The sequence below is a fragment of the Amphiprion ocellaris genome, chromosome 13 (assembly GCF_022539595.1).
Source record: "Amphiprion ocellaris isolate individual 3 ecotype Okinawa chromosome 13, ASM2253959v1, whole genome shotgun sequence".
In the NCBI taxonomy this organism is placed as follows: domain Eukaryota; kingdom Metazoa; phylum Chordata; class Actinopteri; family Pomacentridae; genus Amphiprion; species Amphiprion ocellaris.
The window spans coordinates 32,117,307-32,139,426 of NC_072778.1; the positions used below are offsets into that span (position 1 = coordinate 32,117,307).

General features: G+C 38.0%; 2 protein-coding genes across 2 annotated transcripts in view; one reads left to right on the forward strand and one right to left on the reverse strand.

Annotated features, from left to right (window-relative positions):
* The first annotated feature begins 13,308 nt into the window (after nucleotides 1-13,308).
* Nucleotides 13,309-16,435, forward strand: sh2d1ab (SH2 domain containing 1A duplicate b). Its single transcript, XM_023295442.3, has 3 exons — nucleotides 13,309-13,768; nucleotides 14,075-14,138; nucleotides 15,816-16,435. Exons 1-3 carry the CDS (start codon nucleotides 13,632-13,634, stop codon nucleotides 16,083-16,085), a joined length of 471 nt encoding a protein of 156 aa, XP_023151210.2. The 5' UTR covers nucleotides 13,309-13,631; the 3' UTR covers nucleotides 16,086-16,435.
* Nucleotides 16,436-17,522: 1,087 nt separating this feature from the next.
* The window catches only part of tenm1 (teneurin transmembrane protein 1), a 188,429-nt gene continuing 183,831 nt past the window's right edge, over nucleotides 17,523-22,120 (reverse strand). The window contains exons 37-38 of the mRNA XM_055016602.1: nucleotides 21,477-21,619; nucleotides 17,523-19,080 (exon numbers count right to left, since the gene is read on the reverse strand). Of these exons, the coding sequence (XP_054872577.1) occupies nucleotides 18,325-19,080; nucleotides 21,477-21,619 (899 nt within the window). The 3' untranslated portion in view covers nucleotides 17,523-18,324. The remainder of the gene's footprint in view (nucleotides 19,081-21,476; nucleotides 21,620-22,120) is intronic.

Below are 22,120 nucleotides of genomic sequence, written 5' to 3' on the forward strand. Positions count from 1 at the left end.
CTATACAATGAATTTTTTTGGGCGATATGCTATACTATGACATTTTTTGGACGACTATGTCGAAAAAATGTCATTTTTCAACAGGTTGTAAAAACGTGCCATATGATGAAATAATGTAAAGCAGGCTGCGAAAAACACTCCAGAAAGGTTTTCTTTGAAAAAAAAATCATCATGAATTTTGGCGCAAAAAAACGCCATAGTATACTATGTCGAAAAAAAATGCAATTTTTCAACATGTAAAAACGTGCCATATGATGAAATAATGTAAAGGAGGCCATGAAAAACACTCCAGAAAGGTTTTCTTTGAAAAAAAAATCATGAATTTTGGCCTTAACTATAATTAATATCAATAACAGTAATAAGTCGTGATAAGAACAATCAGAATTTACAAGTGAATGTGGCCTCAACACTTTGTGCCTTGAACAGGTGCGACAAAAGGAGTAAGGACTGCTGTACACTATGACGTCTTTTGAACGACATGCTATAGTATGATGTTTCTAGAAAGACATGCTATACCATGACGTTTTTTGGACGACATGCTATACTCTGACGTTCATAGAGAGACATGCTATACTATAATGTTTTTAGAGCTACATGTTATACTATGACGTTTTTTGAGCGACATGCCTATGTCAAAAAATGTAGTTTTTCAACATGTGAAAACATGCCATATGATGAAATAATGTAAAGCAAGCCGTGAAAAACACTATGGTAAGGTTTTCTTTGAAAAAAAAATCATCATGAATTTTGGCGCAAAAAAACGCCATAGTATACTATGTCGAAAAAAAAATGTGATTTTTCAACATGTTGTGAAAACATGCCATATGATGAAATATTGTAAAGGAGGCCGTGAAAAACACTATGGTAAGGTTTTGTTTGAAAGAAAATTAATCATGAATTTTGGCGCAAAAAAACGCTGTAGTATACTATGTCGGAAAAAAATGCGATTTTTAACATGTTGTAAAAACGTGCCATATGATGAAATAATGTAAAGGAAGCCGTGAAAAACACTCCAGAAAGGTTTTCTTTGAAAAAAAAATCATCATGAATTTTGGCGCAAAAAAAGCCATAGTATACTATGTCGAAAAATGTCATTTTTCAACATGTAGAAACGTGCCATATGATGAAAGCAGGCTGCGAAAAACACTCCAGAAAGGTTTTCTTTGAAAAAAAAATCATCATGAATTTTGGCGCAAAAAAACGCCATAGTATACTATGTCGAAAAAAAATGCAATTTTTCAACATGTTTTAAAAATGTGCCATATGATGAAATAATGTAAAGGAGGCTGTGAAAAACACTCCAGAAAGGTTTTCTTTGAAAAAAAAACATCATGAATTTTGGCGGAACAATCAGAATTTACAAGTGAATGTGGCCTCAACACTTTGTGCCTTGAACAGGTGCGACAAAAGGAGTAAGGACTGCTGTACACTATGACGTCTTTTGAACGACATGCTATACTCTGACGTTCATAGAGAGACATGCTATACTATAATGTTTTTAGAGCTACATGTTATACTATGACGTTTTTTGAGCGACATGCCTATGTCAAAAAATGTAGTTTTTCAACATGTGAAAACATGCCATATGATGAAATAATGTAAAGCAAGCCGTGAAAAACACTATGGTAAGGTTTTCTTTGAAAAAAAAATCATCATGAATTTTGGCGCAAAAAAACGCCATAGTATACTATGTCGAAAAAAAAATGTGATTTTTCAACATGTTGTGAAAACGTGCCATATGATGAAATATTGTAAAGGAGGCCGTGAAAAACACTATGGTAAGGTTTTGTTTGAAAGAAAATTAATCATGAATTTTGGCGCAAAAAAACGCTGTAGTATACTATGTCAGAAAAAAATGCAATTTTTAACATGTTGTAAAAACGTGCCATATGATGAAATAATGTAAAGGAAGCCGTGAAAAACACTCCAGAAAGGTTTTCTTTGAAAAAAAAATCATCATGAATTTTGGCGCAAAAAAAGCCATAGTATACTATGTCGAAAAATGTCATTTTTCAACATGTAGAAACGTGCCATATGATGAAAGCAGGCTGCGAAAAACACTCCAGAAAGGTTTTCTTTGAAAAAAAAATCATCATGAATTTTGGCACAAAGAAAACGCCATAGTATACTATGTCGAAAAAAAATGCAATTTTTCAACATGTTTTAAAAATGTGCCATATGATGAAATAATGTAAAGGAGGCTGTGAAAAACACTCCAGAAAGGTTTTCTGTGAAAAAAAAATCATCATGAATTTTGGCGCAAAAAAACGCCATAGTATACTATGTCGAAAAAAAATGCAATTTTTCAACATGTTTTAAAAATGTGCCATATGATGAAATAATGTAAAGGAGGCTGTGAAAAACACTCCAGAAAGGTTTTCTTTGAAAAAAAATCATCATGAATTTTGGCCTTAACTATAATTAATATCAATAACAGTAATAAGTAGTGATGAGAACAATCAGAATTTACAAGTGAATGTGGCCTCAACACTTTGTGCCTTGAACAGGTGCGACAAAAGGAGTAAGGACTGCTGTACACTATGACGTCTTTTGAACGACATGCTATAGTATGATGTTTCTAGAAAGACATGCTATACCATGACGTTTTTTGGACGACATGCTATACTCTGACGTTCATAGAGAGACATGCTATACTATAATGTTTTTAGAGCTACATGTTATACTATGACGTTTTTTGAGCGACATGCCTATGTCGAAAAATGTAGTTTTTCAACATGTGAAAACATGCCATATGATGAAATAATGTAAAGCAAGCCGTGAAAAACACTATGGTAAGGTTTTCTTTGAAAAAAAAATCATCATGAATTTTGGCGCAAAAAACGCCATAGTATACTATGTCGAAAAAAAAATGTGATTTTTCAACATGTTGTGAAAACATGCCATATGATGAAATATTGTAAAGGAGGCCGTGAAAAACACTATGGTAAGGTTTTGTTTGAAAGAAAATTAATCATGAATTTTGGCGCAAAAAAACGCTGTAGTATACTATGTCGGAAAAAAATGCGATTTTTAACATGTTGTAAAAACGTGCCATATGATGAAATAATGTAAAGGAAGCCGTGAAAAACACTCCAGAAAGGTTTTCTTTGAAAAAAAAATCATCATGAATTTTGGCGCAAAAAAAGCCATAGTATACTGTCGAAAAATGTCATTTTTCAACATGTAGAAACGTGCCATATGATGAAAGCAGGCTGCGAAAAACACTCCAGAAAGGTTTTCTGTGAAAAAAAAATCATCATGAATTTTGGCGCAAAAAAACGCCATAGTATACTATGTCGAAAAAAAATGCAATTTTTCAACATGTTTTAAAAATGTGCCATATGATGAAATAATGTAAAGGAGGCTGTGAAAAACACTCCAGAAAGGTTTTCTTTGAAAAAAAATCATCATGAATTTTGGCCTTAACTATAATTAATATCAATAACAGTAATAAGTAGTGATGAGAACAATCAGAATTTACAAGTGAATGTGACCTCAACACTTTGTGACTTGAACAGGTGCGACAAAAGGAGTAAGGACTGCTGTACACTATGACGTCTTTTGAACGACATGCTATAGTATGATGTTTCTAGAAAGACATGCTATACCATGACGTTTTTTGGACGACATGCTATACTCTGACGTTCATAGAGAGACATGCTATACTATAATGTTTTTAGAGCTACATGTTATACTATGACGTTTTTTGAGCGACATGCCTATGTCGAAAAATGTAGTTTTTCAACATGTGAAAACATGCCATATGATGAAATAATGTAAAGCAAGCCGTGAAAAACACTATGGTAAGGTTTTCTTTGAAAAAAAATCATTATGAATTTTGGCGCAAAAAAACACCGTAGTGTTTGAGTGAAAATTGAAGAAAAAGTGTTAATGAGAGAGAGAAAAAAGGAGTTGATCAATTTTAGAAACAAATGCACTGTGACTCTGTGGAGTTACTTCTTCCACACGGACGAAGTGAAGACCATCGTCAAGTACAGCCGGGATGCGGTCAAGATGGTCAAGGGGAAAGTGGCCGAGATGATGCAGAACGAACGGTTCGGAGGGCTGGACGTCCTGGATGCGGAGTTCGCCAAGACCTATGTTGAAAAAAAAATGCGATTTTTCAACATGTTGTAAAAACGTGCCATATGATGAAATAATGTAAAGCAGGCTGCGAAAAACACTCCAGAAAGGTTTTCTTTGAAAAAAAAAATCATCATGAATTTTGGCACAAAGAAAACGCCATAGTATACGATGTTGAAAAAAAAAATGCGATTTTTCAACATGTTGTAAAAACGTGCCATATGATGAAATAATGTAAAGGAGGGCGTGAAAAACACTCCAGAAAGGTTTTCTTTGAAAAAAAATCATTATGAATTTTGGCGCAAAAAAAACGCCATAGTATACTATGTCAAAAATAAAATGCCATTTTTCAACATGTTGTAAAAACGTGCCATATGAGCACTGTTCCCTCTAAGCTGCGCGCGTGCGCAATTGCGCACTGCTGACACGGTCTCCGTGCACAGAAAATCTGTGCTGCGCACAAAAAAAAAAATCCAACCTAAATTGAAAATAAAATAGACACTTAACAATTCATTCTGTGCTATTTTTCCAATGTGAGTCAGTGAGTGACCGGTGACTGGCTGCTGCAGCCAATGATGCGATTCACATACGTATTTACCATAGACTGTATATAATGGTATTTACGCAGCTAATCAACGTCAGGCGTCCTTATGTGCAGCCACCGTTGCTCTCATAGATATGAATGAGTAGATAGGACACGCCCCTTTGAGCTGCGTGCTACAGCGAGGCTAAGCTAGTGGGAGCAAAGTTTCAGTGCATTCCGTTGATGTAGACGGCGTGAAAACAGAAACAAGAAGTATGCCGGCTCACTGTGCTGCATACAGTTACACACTACGTGGTACGATTGAGACAGTCTGAGGACTGAAATCTTCTAAGTTCCTGAGTAGTTCTCTGTTAGTTTGAACCTTCAGACAGTCTGAGGACTGAAATCCTAAAAGTTCTTGAGTAGTTCTCTGTTAGTTTGAACCTCCAGACAGTCTGAGGACTGAAATTTTAAAACTTTCTCATCACTTCTCTGTTAGTTTGAACTTTCTGGTTAACAGAAGCCTTAAAACTTGTGACCATGAGTCTTGATTTCACATTTAGACCATCCATCTGAGTTCTTCTCAGACCTCCGCCTGTGGGTTTTTTAGAAATCCTCAACAAACTTTGATTCTCTTCACTGAACAGTAAAGTTTGTGGAGATCAGAAGGTAACATTAGTTTGATCCATGCCTTCAACTACTAGTAGACTTTATCTGGAAAGCAGTTTTCTGAAATGAGTTCTTAGTAAATCTGTCCACAATCAAACCAAGAACATAGAAAGAGGAAATGTTTGAAGATACAACTTGATGTTTTCGTTTCAGACTAGAAAACGCTTTAATACCTTTATGTGTTTTTGCTCTTTTTGATCGTTTTATTGTCTCTTCTGTTTAATTTGATCTTCTGAAGTCTAACTGGTGTCTTTTGAAATGTTTCATCTTTAGTTTGATTCTTCTTAAACGTTTAGTTTTGCTCTTTTCTCACCTTTTATTCTTGTCTAATGTCTGATTTGATTTCCAAATGTTTTGTCTTTTTAATGTTTAATTGTTTTTTCAAATGTTTTATCGGCTTGTTTGAGTTTCTTTTTCTTTCCCAATATTTAATGTTTCGATTAAATCTTTAAGGTTTTTCTTTTCAAATGTTTTACCACCTTTTAATGTTTAATTTTCTTTTTAAATGCTTCATTGTGTTTTCTGTGTAATTCCTATTTGAAGTTTTATTGTCTTTAAGATGTAATTTTCTAATTAAACATTAAAATGTAATTTTCTAATTAAACATTAAATTTTTTAATTAAATGTTTTGTCTTTTTTTTTTTTTTTTGGCCTTTTCCAGCTTTTTATTGGATAGGCGTAGTGAGAGACAGACAGGAAACGGGGGAGAAGAGTCGGGGGAAAACATGCAGAAAAGGGCCGCGAGCGGGACTTGAACCCCGGCCGCTGCATCGGGGACCAGCACCTGTACACAGGTCACCCACTTAACCCGTTGAGCTATATGGGTACCCATGGTTTGTCTTTTTAAAGGTTTAATGATCTAATTAAATGTTTTGCATTTTTTAAAAGGTTTAATAGTGTTCTTGTTTAATTGTATTTTTTTCCAATGTTGAATGATGGAAAGTATTTCATCTGTAATTTGTAATATTTGTATTTTAATAATTTTGTTTAATTTCATACTGACATGTATTGTATCTTGTTGAATTATCTAATTCAATATTTTGTCTGTTTAATAGTTAAACATTAAATAAATTAAATGATATTAAACAGACAAAATATTGAATTAGATAATTCAACAAGATACAATACATGTCAGTATGAAATTAAACAAAATTATTAAAATACAAATATTACAAATTACAGATGAAATACTTTCCATCATTCAACATTGGAAAAAAATACAATTAAACAAGAACACTATTAAACCTTTTAAAAAATGCAAAACATTTAATTAGATCATTAAACCTTTAAAAAGACAAAACATTGAATTACAAAATTAAATGTTTAATTAGAAAATTACATCTTAAATTTCTTAATTAGATTATTAAACCTTTAAGAAGACAAAACATTTAATTAAAAAATTAAATGTTTACATAGAAAATTACATCTTAAAGACAATAAAACTTCAAATAGGAATTAAACAGAAAATACAATGAAGCATTTAAAAAGAAAACTAAACATTAAAAGGTGGTATATGTATATATAATTTAATTGTAATTAATGTTCAACTATATTAAACAGACAAAATATTGAATTAGATAATTCAACAAGATACAATGCATGTCATTATGAAATTAAATAAAATTTTTAAAATACAAATATGAAAAATTACAGATAAAATATTTTCCATCATTAAATATTTAAAAAATACAATTAAACAAGAAGAATATTAAACATTTTTTAAAAATGCAAAACATTTAATTAGATTATTAAACCTTTAAAAAGACAAAACATTTAATTAAAAAATTAAATGTTTAATTAGAAAATTACATCTTTAATTTCTTAAATCTTTTTAATAAAACTTTTTAAAAGTTTTATTGTATTAATTTTTTCCTTTGATTTAATTGCTTTTTGTTATGTAGTTTATTTCTTTAATCTTCTTTTTCTGTCAAGACTTTAACCCCAACCTTAAAAATTAAATAAACCCTTAAATCACAATGAAAATACTTCTGTTGTCACAATCATGAGTTAGTCAGTTATTCAGTTTATCAATTCAACTTTATTTGTTTTGCACCTTTTACACAGATGACAAAACTAAACAAGCAAAGAGGAAAAAACTATGATTAAAACTCAAAAACATTAAAAAAAAAAAAAAAAAAGATTTAACATGGTAATAAAATATGTTGTGTTCAGGGGATGGAGGGAGTTTATTGAAGTCTTCTTGGGCTCACATGGGAAATCATTTAATATATAAACTTGATATTCAGTCTAAGGAAACTGGAAACTGCAGAGCTACAGAAGAACCATCAATATCTTCTGTTTTCTCCTTTAATGAGTCGACTCTTCTTGTGCTTTCAGACCAAAGAACTACAGACTCTTCACAACCTGCTCAAACTCTTGGTACAGGACCTCACCACACGGGTCAAGAAGGTTTCCGTCTCATTTCTACTCTGAAGCTCACCTTCTCCTGCTCAAACTGCTGACAAATGTTTCTGCTGCTCTAAAGTCTGGTCTCCAGAACTTCCTAAAAACTCTCAAAGTCTCTTCTGCTGCAGGTTGCTTTGTAGAACTGTTGCAGAAAACCTCACTAAACCACATGGAGGAGCCTCAAGATAGTCGTCCAAATGAAACCATACAAAAACCAAACTAGCACAACCCAAACGCTAAAGTCTCCTGCAGCCTACCAGAGAACCTCTGAGAACAGAGAATCAGGACAGGAACTCTTACCTTCTGGACAACCAACGCTGGTTCTCAAACAAGAATACAGAATGTGTCTGACCAGAAACCTCAACAGACTCACTACAGCCAAGATAAAGACACAACTCAGCTGCAGCAAATCCACTAATCACTGCACACATTAACACCATGTGCTAACTGTGGCTAAAGAACCACCTTTACCAAGACAACTATCCAGTACAAAGCCCTAAAACACACCAAGAAACACATTAAAGACTATTTTACTGCTGGAAGCTGCAAGCCAACGCCTAAAGAACAAACTAATGCAACAGAGCCAAACCCGGATCACTGGTGAACAGAAGCAGAGGAAATGTTTGTCTGCAGCTAAATAAAGCAGGAAGACACTGAGCTGCTCAGGTGTTCCTGATAACACCAAGCAGCCATCTGGACAGCCAATAGGAACACAGCCACCTGGACAGCCAATAGGAACACAGCTTACTGGAAGTCCAGAGGGCTGGGCTAGTGAAGGAAATTTAATTAAAAGTTGAAGCAGAAAGTTAATAAAGAAAGTTGAAAACCACCTTCTGATCCCTGAAATCTCTGAGTTTTCACACAAAGAACACCTGAACATGTCAAACTGGTTCCATAGTAGAACCATCATTGTAAAAACGTCATAGTATGGTGTGTTGCTCAAAAAACATTAGGACCCGGCTGTCAGGGGACAAACATGTAAGAAACATGAGAACAGAGAGAACCCAACCAGTAGGTCACAGTTTATCATCCCCCAGTCATCTCCTGAAGTCCATATGGTGAGAGACATCAGTATCTGGTTGTTCATTTACCAGAGGATGCTTATAATCATGCTGATGTGGTCTGTACTCTACAGTATTTTAGTGACTCAATAAATGCCTAAGTCAACCTACCCGGCCAGCAGGCAGATGGGTCCCCCCACATTAGAGCCGGGTTCTGCTCGAGGTTTTTTTCCCTGTTAAAAGGGTGTTTTCCTGCCACTGTCGCCTTTTGGCTTGTTCTGGGGGTCAGGGATATGGGTTCTGTAAAGCGTCTCGAGACAATTTGACTGTAATTGGCGCTATATAAATAAGATTGAATGGAATTGAATTGTTTTTTTTTTAAATGCTTTTTAGTTTTTAATAAAAATTTAATAGCCTATATGTAATCAATAAATGGCCTTTGCCTATCTTAAGAAAAATTCACTCAGAACTCTATGTTATCAGTACTAAATAAATCACTAAATACATGTATAGACACAAAAGATAATACATTAACTGTGTTAAGATAAGATTTAGATTTTTAAAAAAAAAGTTGTTTATGGTTTTGCAGAATCCAGTATTGCTCACTGGTTGGTCATTACATTTTGTTAGTTTGATTTCACTGTTTAAAATGATGCCACCTCTTTTCAGACAGAACCTGTGATAATAAAACAATACAAAATTTTTAGTTCCGTGTTAATAAAGCACTTAAAGCTTTAAGTATGGCTAAATGCTTTTTTCAAAATTAAATATATCACTCCTTAGGTGGTAGTGGCCCCAAGTTCAGTAAAGTTGGAAAGATATTCACAGATTCAGACTTCCAGCATCAATAACTCATTAGATATAGGTTGTCAAAACATAAACGGTGCCTCTTTCCCATTGTTGCAAGGCAGACAATGTGCTACAAGCCCAGTTTTATCAAAAGTAGCTGTCTTTCAAGCTACAGGAATAACATTGGTGTCTATGGAGTGAACAGGGTCCGTCTGCAATTTGCAAAACCGCTGCAACAGTAAAGAGAGACAAATATTCAATAACTTCACTCTTATACATTGTAGTGTCACTAAAATCACTGCAGCCTTCAACTGGCTCCTGTTGACAAAGTGTTTTAACAGAAATGTAAATGCTGTAATTTGATTCTTTTAATGAACCATGTAACTTGAATGGATGTGATGCTGGTGTGACCACAGTGCACACGTCTGATGTTGCTCACAGTGGTCCAAGGGACGCTCAGGGAGTTTGTGTGTTTGCTCACACTCAGGAAAAATTAGAGGGAACATTGCATATGAGGAAATAATGTAAAGCAGGCCGTGAAAAACACTATGGTAAGGTTTTGTTTGAAAGAAAATTAATCATGAATTTTGGTGCAAAAAAATGCCATAGTATACTATGTCGAAAAAAAAATGCGATTTTTCAACATGTTGTAAAAACGTGCCATATGATGAAATAATGTAAAGGAGGCCGTGAAAAACACTCCAGAAAGGTTTTCTTTGAAAAAAAAATCATTATGAATTTTGGCGCAAAAAAAAACGCCATAGTATACTATGTCGAAAAAAAATGTGATTTTTCAACATGTTTTAAAAATGTCCAATATGAGGAAATAATGTAAAGAAGGGCGTGAAAAACACTCCGGAAAGGTTTTCTTTGAAAAAAAAAATCATCATGAATTTTGGCGCAAAAAAACGCCATATGTCGAAAAATGTCATTTTTCAACATGTTGTAGAAACGTGCCATATGATGAAATAATGTAAAGGAGGCTGTGAAAAACACTCCGGAAAGATTTTCTTTGAAAAAAAATCATCATGAATTTTGGCGCAAAAAAAACGCCATAGTATACTATGTCAAAAATAAAATGCCATTTTTCAACATGTTGTAAAAACGTGCCATATGATGAAATAATGTAAAGGAGGCCGTGAAAAACACTAAAGACAGTTTAAGTGAATAATTAATAAATATTTCGCTACAAATGCCACTTCGTTGTATCTTCTTCCTCTACAAAAATGGGAGCTTGTGTGGCTAATTTTAGTCCAGCTCCACACAAACACTTACTTTGTGAAACCAGATCCATTTGCAATTTTTAATGTTCCCTTTTCCCAATCTTACAGCCTAACAGCTGTGACTGAGAGCTTTCCCCACCTGGGAATGAGAACGCTGAGATTACTGTCAGCCTGGCAGATGGACCTCCAGTCTCCCAGATTTTCTGCCCCTCCCAGCAAGCCTCACATGGGTTTTTCTTCTACATATCAAGGCCAGATATCATTTCATAATCTCATATTAATGTCCTTATAATGCATTCCAGTCCAGCCACTTGTGTTGGTTGTGGGAGCCGCTGGCTAATCAATGATGTATCTCTCTCTGCTATTTGTGTCCAGTATAGATCTGCTGCATTCTGCATTGACCCTGGGTTGTCTCTCTGTGTGAGCAGAGAGCAGATGGAATATGCTGGAAATGTGTTTTACACTGGTGGAGATTGTTATAATTGATAATCCTAGATAGGCTTTTGCTCACTGGTAAAGTGTTTTTTTAAAATATATTTAATAAAAGATAGCTCTTTACAGATTGATATGGCACCAAAAACAAGCAAAAAACTTCCTTATTTGATCTACTTGCAAGCCTCTAAATTTTTACATTGTACCACTGGATGGCGCTAAAATTCTGCACATGCAATGAATTAGATGCCACTGGCATGCTTTACCCAGACAGAGGCCCAAAGTCCCACCGCTCATGATCTTTCTGAGCCGAGGGAAAAATGGCTCTGACACAGACTGATGACTCATGTAGGCCACAGGTCTGAATGTATAAAAACACACATCGTCAACAAATGCTGCATTAAAGAAAAAAAAAAGAAAAAAGAGCCACCAGCTCAGGGAAAATACTGAAAGCCACAAGCGCATGGTTAACCTCTCTGAAGGGCTGTTTGTGAAGGACTGCACGTGGTCGTGAACAGCACCAAAACCAGGAAAAATATACATCTCAACATGACAGCTGAGCTTAAAATACCAGATGCTGTGCTATCAGTTTGTCAGAAAAAAACAAAAAGCATGTCATGCGGTAAACACTGAACATTTTAATCACCAGATCATTAATTTGACACAGCAGAACTTTCCGACTGACAGGACAGATTGCAGGATGATTTCTTGGTAGCTCTGCAGAGTGTGTACAGTATGCATGCAGCTTCATTAGCTGATTTCTCTCTGTTTCGCAGAGCAGGTGCGAGCATCCTTGACACGTTTAGTAGAAGACAGTCCGGTGACATGTGGCTGAGAATATGTGATGAAGAAATGTATGCTGAGAAGTGTACAATAAACAGCAGGTGATAGACTTCTTGCTTGTCTGCAGTGAAATGTCTTCTTCTCGCATATCAGTTGGATTTAATTAAAGCTCTGGCTGCAGATTACCATTTGTTTCCCTTGATGTGTTTTATTAAAAGTTTAAGTAGAAAAATGGAAGAATTTGCTTTATTTTTCCAGTTGTGGAAAGTGAGTGAGTCTGTAGGAGGCAACAAAAGTGGGCCAAATCTGGCCTTTCATCAAAACTGTCATGCCTCATGATAGGAGTTTGTCTGTTTTATAGTGTGCATCACAACTTTAACATAATGTCTCACACTTATACTGCAGGCAACAATATACAACAATAAGCATGACCTTGTATCATCGCATAATAGCCAGTAATTTAAATCTTGAACACAAATAAAATGCAAAAAGGTAAAATATTATAAAACAGGCTGCAGCTTCTCACTTCTAGCACCATTCTAAAGCAAACAAGCATGGAACAAAATGCAAAACATCAGCTTACTTCTTTGTTGGGCCTTCAGTGCTGACAAAGTGGCCCTTGTTTGAACCAAATTGCTCATCCTTGAACTAAGTACATGAAGTCAAGTGTTGTACTTATTCTAAATGTATTTTTTTGGTACTTCCACTCTATTACATCTCAGTGGATAATAATGCACCTTTTCCTCCATTGTATTCATTTTCCAGCTGTTACTTCTTTACAGATTTAGATTTTGCATACAACATATTGTGTAAACACATGCATATTCATAATTCAAATGCAGTGACAGGTAAAATGATCTAATATTTAACCAAAACGTTTTTTCTATATATATATATATATATATTTTCTGGTTAAAATGTATTTAAAACTGTATATATAGTAGTAAAAACTAGCTCCACACCACCAGTTACACCATTAAAATGCTTATGCACCAGTAATCATCTAGTACTTTGTACTTAATTTCCATTTTAGTGATAATATTTCTATACTTGATGTCAGCGGAGTATTTTTATATTAGTATTATGGCACTTTTATAAGTTAAAAGATCTGAAGGCATCTTGTGTCACTGAATCTTAATTATACATCATTATTCGTGGGAGCTGTGGTGGAAATGTGGTGCTAATGATGAAAACAAAGTGTGGTTGGAAACAGTGTAAGTCATGACATACGCTTAATATATGTTTTCTTGTGTGAAAATGATGATATTACTTATTTTTGTCCCCCTCTTGTGCTTTCCATTGTTGTGGAAATATTCAGTTAGCATCTTTGAAGTTATTTCCTGTCGAAAAATACAGTCATTTCCTGAGAGATACACGAACCCACATGTTACGTGCGTGTGTTTTACAGAGAACAAAGAAGACTCCGAGCATCAAGTCAGACAGGCTGGAGGTTGGAGAGCTCTGCTCTCACAGTCTGGGTGAAAACGTGGACAAAAAATCTGAGAGCTCGCTTGGCAAAGCTCAGCCTCCCTGAACAGAGAATTTGAAACAGTGAGAAGCAAGTAATCGAATGAGAGTGCTGGACAGCTGCCTTACCTGTGTTTGCAGTCTGGAGAAGATACAGGGAAGACAAAAAGCAAAAAGTTGAAGGCGAGAAAGAGGAGAGTTGGCACTTGGGAGGAGGAAGAAAACCTAAAAAAGCACATCTGGAGGGAAGCTGTGATGGAAAATCTGCCTGTCTACCACGGACCCATTGGTAAAGAAGAAGGGGAGCGACGGCTGGCCCAGGACGGCAGAGATGGGTGCTACCTCGTCCGCAACAGTGACTCTGTGGAAGGCGTTTTCTGCCTGTGTGTGCTGTGAGTAAGAAAACAAACTGTGCTACAGAAACTGCCTTTGTTCCCCTTTTTAAGGCTCTCGCTGAGGCCTCATAATCAACACTTACATAATCCTATTTTCTGCTGTCATAGAGATTATTGATCCTGTCACATTTAAGAAAATAAAAACACAAAAAGCTGAGTGGAACCAAAAAATAGTGAGGTGTATTATTAAGTGTGAAATGAAGAGTCCCACAGGTGCAATGACAGAGACAGTAGATGTAAATTTCATTAAACTGAAAGACAAACTCGGGGTCAAAGGTGTTTTCTGTGTGTGTTTGTGTGCAGGTGCAATGGATACGTCTACACATACAGACTCCACAAAGACGACACAGGTTCGTGGGCTGCAGAGGTGAGACTTTTTATCTGATTTCTTGCCTTTTTCTTTTTTCATTTTTCCCCTGTACTGACTCGTTTCACACCCACCCCCCCAAAGACACCTCTACAGAATAACAGCTGCGCATCTGCCTCGCTTTAGTCAGTGTTTATTGGTTTAGAAGTTGTTTTGGTGCCAGCGTAATTCAACAAGCTGTGAATCTAAAGCAAACATGCTTCCTTTCTCTTTTTCTTTTTTTTGAGGAGTGACAGCACTGAAAAACGAGTGCATTTCTTTTCCTTTCGCAATAACACCCTGTGAGATACTCCCATCCCCACCGCTCCTCAATCCTCCTCTACCTCCACCTCAAATTTAAGACGCCATGGCATCAGCATATACTCCAGAGATGAGAAACGTAGAATTGCATTTGACAGCATTTCTGATGGGATATGTAATTGAGCACTGAGGGCTGGCGTGCACCCAGAGATGGGAATGTATAGAGACATCTGAAGGCTGTGTCTCTCTCTGACGACTAAGCTAGACGCCGTTGTAACGACATTTTACCCTCGCTCATTCTCACTGACAGCATCAAGATGTGAACAGATGTGGGGGGGAGAGAGGAGAGAGAAGGTTTGAATTACAAGAATTTCACTACAAGCTCCATAACAGTTTACATTATTCATGTGCAATATCAATCACTTTAATGAAATATTCTCGGGAACAGAGGTACCACTTGTGGCCGGAGACAGGAGCATCCAAAGTGCTGCGCTGTGGGAAGTGCTCTCTGATTAAATGATTTTAAAATGCATTCAAAGAACACAATTTTCCACCATTTCTTACAGCATGATTGATAGCGCGGAATGAAAACACATAATGCATTTTTAAAGGCCTTACTTGACAAAATTACAGTAGTTTTCAAAAAGTGCAATGGTTTAGAGATATTAAAGTGGCAGCTGTGGGCAAACAAACAAGTGGGAAATTGATGTGTGTGTTATCAATTAGAAATACTGCAAGAGCTCCCTGAAAAGAGCCTTGAAAAACAGTCTGAAAGCCCACATGAAACCCAGTAGATGGGTTTCAAAAACAAATTCTATTTTTTACTTAAGCCACAGATCATTTCTTCAAGTGATCTTTGTGGTATTTCAGCTTTATTCTGTCACAAGTAAAGCTGTTGAGATAATGGGACACTTCAAGCCTTTTAGATGTCACGCATAAATCCTTGAATATTGCTTTTTATTGACTAACAAAATATAAAAACACCCGAGGGAGCCAATGTTTTAAGAGGTAACTGCATCCTGAGTTTTCCAAATTTAGCTTTTAAACTCCTTGAGTCTATCAGTAGTATATTTTCCTCCTTTTAAAAGTAGTTTTAACAGCAGCTGTAAATTTAATTTCTCCTGCATTGTGGTTTTTTTTATTAATATGTGCTTTTAGTGTCTTTAAAACAAGCTCAGTATGGATGAGTGGAGTGCATATATAAAATTATAATTGCCAATCTGCCCTTTTGCACAATACACTCGCATTTCTGCTTCCATTTTCAGCGTATCTGATTTCCTTAAAGGTGAATTTGTGAGAGCTCATTTCAAGACGGCCCTGTCCCATCCTCTTCATTTCCCCCGTGGGGTTTGATGTGGAGATGGGAGACGGAGGCGCTCTGAATTCTCCTCTGAACTCTTTTCTCTTTTTTTCCCTCCCGTCTCTCTTGTGTTTCAGACCACTCCTGGTGTGCAGAAACGATATTTCCGGAAGATTAGGAACTTGATAGCAGCTTTCCAGAAGCCTGGACAAGGAATTGCCATGCCTCTGCTCTACCCTGTCACCGCTCAGAGACGGGCGCAAACACACACCGAGCCACCGATGCCCAGTAGTAGCCCGTCGCCAATACACAGCAGCCCAAATCCTTACTTCAATCAGCTGACGCCACATGCTGCTCAGGGACAGAAAAACAGGAACAAGAAGGAGGTGCAGCAAGCTTTTGGTTAGGGGCAAACCCTAACCTCACCACTGGGCTAATTAGGAAGAAAAACACAATTTTTGCATAGTTCCTAGCATGCTGTCTGTGAAGTAAATGTCAGTTTTTTCCTTGTTTGTTAAGTTCCTTTAGCAGTGACTCAGATCTCCTTCCAGTATCTTCTTCCTCTGTGTATATGCAGCCCCATAACTTTCAGAGATGTGATGTGAAATATTCCACTGCTGGAACATTAATATCCATTACTGCATACATAAGTTGACAACAAATATTGTGCTCTGTTCTCTTAATGCAATAGAGTTGTGTGATTGGCAAAGAAAAATAAATGATATTGGTTTGAAATAAACTCTTAAATAAGGTCATGCATGCACAACCCCGCACACACCCGAATTCAATTTGACATATTGAAGCGCTGATTTCCGAGGAGAGAATGCTGACTGCTGGGTGGGAGAGAGAGAGGGGTGAGGGGGTGAGGGGGTGAGGGGGAGGGCTGTGTCATTCATCTGATTGACATTACTGGCGCCTCATGAAAAAAAATGAAAGAGAGACAGAAAGAGAAGGAGATAAAGAGAGAGAGAGAGAGAAAGAAGCAGCGAGAGCATCCATTCAGCTCAGACAATTCTTCAGTGCAGTGGTCTCCTAGCAACCGGACCCTCCATCTTTTCACCGCAGAGATGAGGTTGGACAGTATCTAGCGGAGCATATGGTTTAGAAAGGGAAGGTGCATCGCAGCCGATCAGCAGTGCTAGTGAGGAATGTATATCACCTGCTCGCAGTCAGAACATATGCATTGTGTGTCTCTGTCATCGGCAGCCCAGGAGAGAAACACAAACAATTAATGGTGGGCAGATGGCGGAGTGACGGCGGGAGGGAGGCGAGTGGGGGAAAGGCAGACGGACGGGAAGGTGGATTAGTGGTAGCTAGATTTATAAAAAAAAAAAAAAAAAAAGAGAAACCAAACAAACTTTTTAACTTCCTTTTTTTTTTTTAACTTTTTTTTTTGTTAGTGGGGAGAGGCTTGGAAGTAGTTCACATGCAGTCTGATTGGCATTTCCTAATGAGAGGAGACAAGCTGTAGAGAACGGCACAGCCAACTCCAGGTCCTGCCCCTTCTGCACTTACCACCCACTCGCTGAGCCTCAGCTGTCACATTTCTTTTTCCCTTTCCTCTTTGCTTCCCCCCCTCCTCCTCTTCTTCTCTCCACCTCCTTCTTCTTCTTCTGACAGACGCAGGTTTCTCATACATATCTCGGTTTGAGCCATAATGATGGGTGATAATGACAGCACAGATTTGAAACTTACAAACTCCCAGAAACAAGAACAAAGACGGCACAACAAATGTGTTGGCGCAGAAACAGAGAAGACGTGAAAAAGGGAGAGAGAGAAGGAGAAAGAACAGACACGGAGAGAAATAATAAGCAACAATCCCTATGAAATCCCAGAGAGCAATCTGGTAATTCACACATAATAACTTTAATCAGCATTGTAACCCAATAAAGTTAGATTTTTCAGCGAGAATATTTACTATAGCCATGTATAATTCTTTGCAAAAATGTAACTGTTTTTCTATTGATTAACAATACTGACACTTATGAACAACATAATTTCCAGTTGAGCACTTTTTTTCAGTGTGAAAGCACTGGCTATGTACATTCTTGATTTTAGTATACACACTCATACAAACTACAGTTGGAGCACACCAGAGGCAGAAAACCACAGGAGGTTTCCTTCTCTAAAGGGGAGTGTCAGAGTCGACAAGGCCTCTCTTACACAATATGTAAACGATATTATATCCGAGGTAAACCATGTAGGAACTCAAATGGCAACCGGAGAGCTCTTGATTTGAGTCATGAAGAGGATTATTCACTGGCAATCCTAAAGTCTTCATCTCTACAGTTCGGTGATACTGAACACAGTCCGAAACGATGAACAGTGTTGAAACAGCAAATGACAGTCAGTCCATCAGTGAGTCAGTCGGTCAGTCGGGATACAAAAAGCGAAGCCACAGCCAAACCACACTGCTTGTGCCACTGTTAGAAATCGGAGAAACTGGACGATAATAATAAAATACCATCATTTTGTCACAATTAAAGGCATTTGGAAGTTTTTTTTCCCCCAATCTCTCGTCTTGTTCTTCTTCTTTGTCGTCGTCGTCTTCTTTTTTTCCATACAGTATAGAAACAGTAGAACAAATCAGAGTAGAGTAGAAACAGGCAGTCTTTGGTGGGGTGGGGGGCTACTCATGTGTCTCTGTTACCTGCCCCCCACCTCGCTCAGTGTCATAAAGTGGATGTTGGCGGGGCAGTCGGACAGCTCCAGCTGCTGCTCTATAGGCAGGGAGTAGTAGCCATCGTAGCCCTGGACTCGTCCTCCGGACAGTAGCTGCTGCTTCTCCACCTCGCTCCACGCCCGGCTCCCTGCATCCCCCAAATCCACCCGCTTCCTCTCCTTCTCCCACGCTCCTTCCACTGCCCTCTTCCTCGCCTCCTCCCTTACCCGTGCCCTCTCCTCCTCCTCGCTCCCGCCGTAGCGCACGCACAGGCACAGCGCCCCCTGCTGGAGAGTGATATCGGCGAATCGTCGAGTCCTGCCGTTCACCGTGGCGCTCATCTGAGACACGCTCACATTTACGCCACTCTCCAGGATACGCCCCCCGACTCCCAGTCCCAGGGCGAGGTCTTCCTCAATTGGCCGGGACTGGAGGAAGTGGTGGGTGTCGCAGCCGTGGACGGTGAAGCTCAGGCCACTGAGGTGGACTGCACCGTTTAAAATGGCTGCCACCCGGCGGCTGTCCTCGCTGGCCACTCCGATGACTTCTGCACTCACTCGACCGTGAGAAACCGCAAATCTGATGCTGGGGCCGAGAATAGAGGGCCGGGAGCCGAACGGAGGAGGACGTGCCGGCCTATGACAGGTTGAGCCCACGGGCTCAGAGACCAGTGGTAACCTCTCCAGGGAGATGAAACTCCTCAGCTGTCTCCGCAGCTCACACTGGATTCCCAGAACCACCTGCAAAAACACATGACAACCCATTTATTCCAGAGGCTAATCTGATTTACAGTCACGTGCTCATCTGTGACGCGTCATTTTAACAGCAGATATTTTGACCTCACAACATTAATGATGGCTGTTACGTTTGAGTTTTCTCAGTGATCTTCAGCACAACAGTGAGGTAGTTTACACCGGAACATGAACTGAAAGTGGCAAACACAGGATGTGCAGTTACTGCAGTTAATCTTGTTAATCACATGTTTCCTCTGATGACTTATCAAAATGTCTGGTGTGAAATGGGCTTACTAGAACTGACCAGTAATGAATCATTCATCCTTTATAAGGAAATGGTACTCTTTGAAAATATATTTTGAGATATTAGTGTTGTAGTGTCCAAATTAATGAATCAATCCAAACTGTTTTGCTTTATATATCAGAAGGGTGTTTTACACAACACGTAGGTGCACTGAACTTCAAGTATTCTTTTATACATGTCTAAGTTATGTTTATATATATTTGTTTTATTGTATTTTGGCAGTCTTTCCATTGGTATCAGGTTCATTTTCTATTTTTTTTCTACCTAATACCTGACATTTCTAGTGATATAACACAGAGATTGTGCCTTTAAGAAGCAGCAAGCAGCAAAATATTTAATGTGTGACTTTAATGACAACCAGCCAAATTACTACTTGTTTGATCAACTAATCATTTCATTTCTTATAGTCATCGTGGAAAACATTTTTATTCCTAACATGGTGCTCATTTTGAAGACATTGTTGATAGGAAGAAGCACGAACGTCACAAAAAATCGTAGACGATTATCAGGTAATAATGTGCCTTCATGTTACAGTTGGTTTGGTTTATATGAAGACGCAAAGTGTTAAATTAATTAGATAAATGAGTAATATACACTATGTATATATTATGAACAATTTGTCAGATAATTAAAGTAAAAGTTATTTAATCAATTATTTATTCAATTAAAAAGGAAGTTCTCACTCGTTGCTATGAAACATCCCTTGAACCTATGTTGTTTTTTATTATTAGCATTGCTGGATTTCTTTTCTTTTTATTATTGAGTTTTTTTTCCATATGCCCTTTTTCCAAAGACTGTTTAATTATTTTTCCAGAGACAATTTTATATCTGATCTTATTTCATAATGTTAACTGACTGACTGCTGCTGCCACTTTCAAGTTTGGAATTTGAATAAATACCTCCGACCTGGCATAAAATGAACCATAAGGTCAAATCTGGTTGTATGTCATGTGTGGGGCAGTCACTTGTGCCCAACTACCTTCGAGTGGACGTACACTGATCAGCCACAACAATAAAACCAGCTACCTAACATTGTGTAGGTCTGCCACCAAAACAGCTCTGACCTTATGAGATATCTACTCCACAAGACCTCAGAAGCTGTTTTGTGCTGTCCGGCACTAAGAACTTTGCAGCAGATCCTTTAAGTCCCGGAAGCTGTGAGGTGAGACCTCCATGGATCCGACTTGTTTTTCCTGCGAATGCCACAGAGCCTCAACTGGAATGAGATCTTGGGAATCTGAAGGCCAAGTCAACATCTTCAACTATTTGTCATGTTCTTCAAAGTACTCAGCAGTTTGGCAGGGAGTGCTGTGCTGCTAAAAGAGGCCATCAGGGAAATGCTTTGCCATGAAAGGGTGTACATGCTCTGCAATAATGTTTAGGTAGGTGGTACGTGTCAAAGTAACATCCATATGAATGCCAGGACCCAAGGTTTCTCAGCAGAACATTATTCAGAGCATCACTGCATCCACCGGCTTGCCGTCTTCCTGTAATGCATCCTGCTGTCATCTGTTCTCCAGATAAGTGATGCACACTCAGGATGTAAACGAAAATGTGATTCATCAGACCAGGCTGTCTTCTTTCCTTGCTCCATGATCTAGTTCTGATACCAGTTGTTACTACTTTCGGTTGTGGACAGGGGTCAGCGTCGGCATTGTTGTAGTGTGTACTGACAGCTTTCTATCAAAGGCAGCATTAAGGTTTTCAGCAATTTGTGCTACAGTAGCTCTTCTGTGAAATCGGGCCGGCCTTTTCTCCCTGTGCTAGTCAGCATCTACATCTTTTTGTAGTCACTGCATACTATTAACACCCCACAAGGCCTGCTGCCTAATATCTTTCATCCTTTTATAGGTATTTGTACAAGATAATCAATATCCTTCATTTGATCTGTTTAAAGTTTTAATGTTGTGGCTGACAGAGTGTTTATTTATATGCCTCCAAGTTCAAAATGAAGCATAAAAATAAAGTCACGGATAAAAAAACTTTTTTCTTGAGATACATTTGGCATAGACCAAGAGATAGTGAAAGAATCAATACAGAGATACAAAGTTAAAACCTGAAAAAGGTTAACTGAGGTTTGCAGTATTGAAACACTCACCTTGCTGGAGTCCCAGTCTTGTGTCTTGGTCTGGGTCTTCATCAGTTCGTATGTTTGTTCCATTCTGCCCACTTCAGGCTTTGGGAAACCAGGGACAACATTATGAAGCTGGAAGCCAAATAGCTGCAGCCAGCTACCGATGTCTGGACACACATGTACAGAGGAAGAGAACATTGCCCAGTGGGAGAAAAGTTAGAATATAATGTGTATACTGTGAGGCAAACAAAAAGTCATAAGGCCAGGGAAACAACACCTTGCACAGGAAATCACACAATATATGAGTATAATGCGCAGCAGAGACAGGTCAGCTGGTGTTTCCCTCGCAAACAGATTCCTTCTGTAATAAACAATCCTGCTGCAGGAAAACGTGACAGGCCAAATGAATGTTCCATTAACCAGAAGGACATACGCCCCCAACAACATCCTGTATTCATCTTCTACTCTGCTATTCCATCTCTTTCCCTCGTTTGAGTTTCTATTTTGTCTCTCGGGGAAACAGTATGCTCTTGACAGACAGAGGGAACAAAACACAACAGCCTCTGTTAAAAAAACAATGTGATCAGAGGGACGGCTGTCCTTTTCTGCTGGCAGTACATTCTATCTGTCACATCTTCTCTCGGTGACACATAGCTCACCTGTGGTTA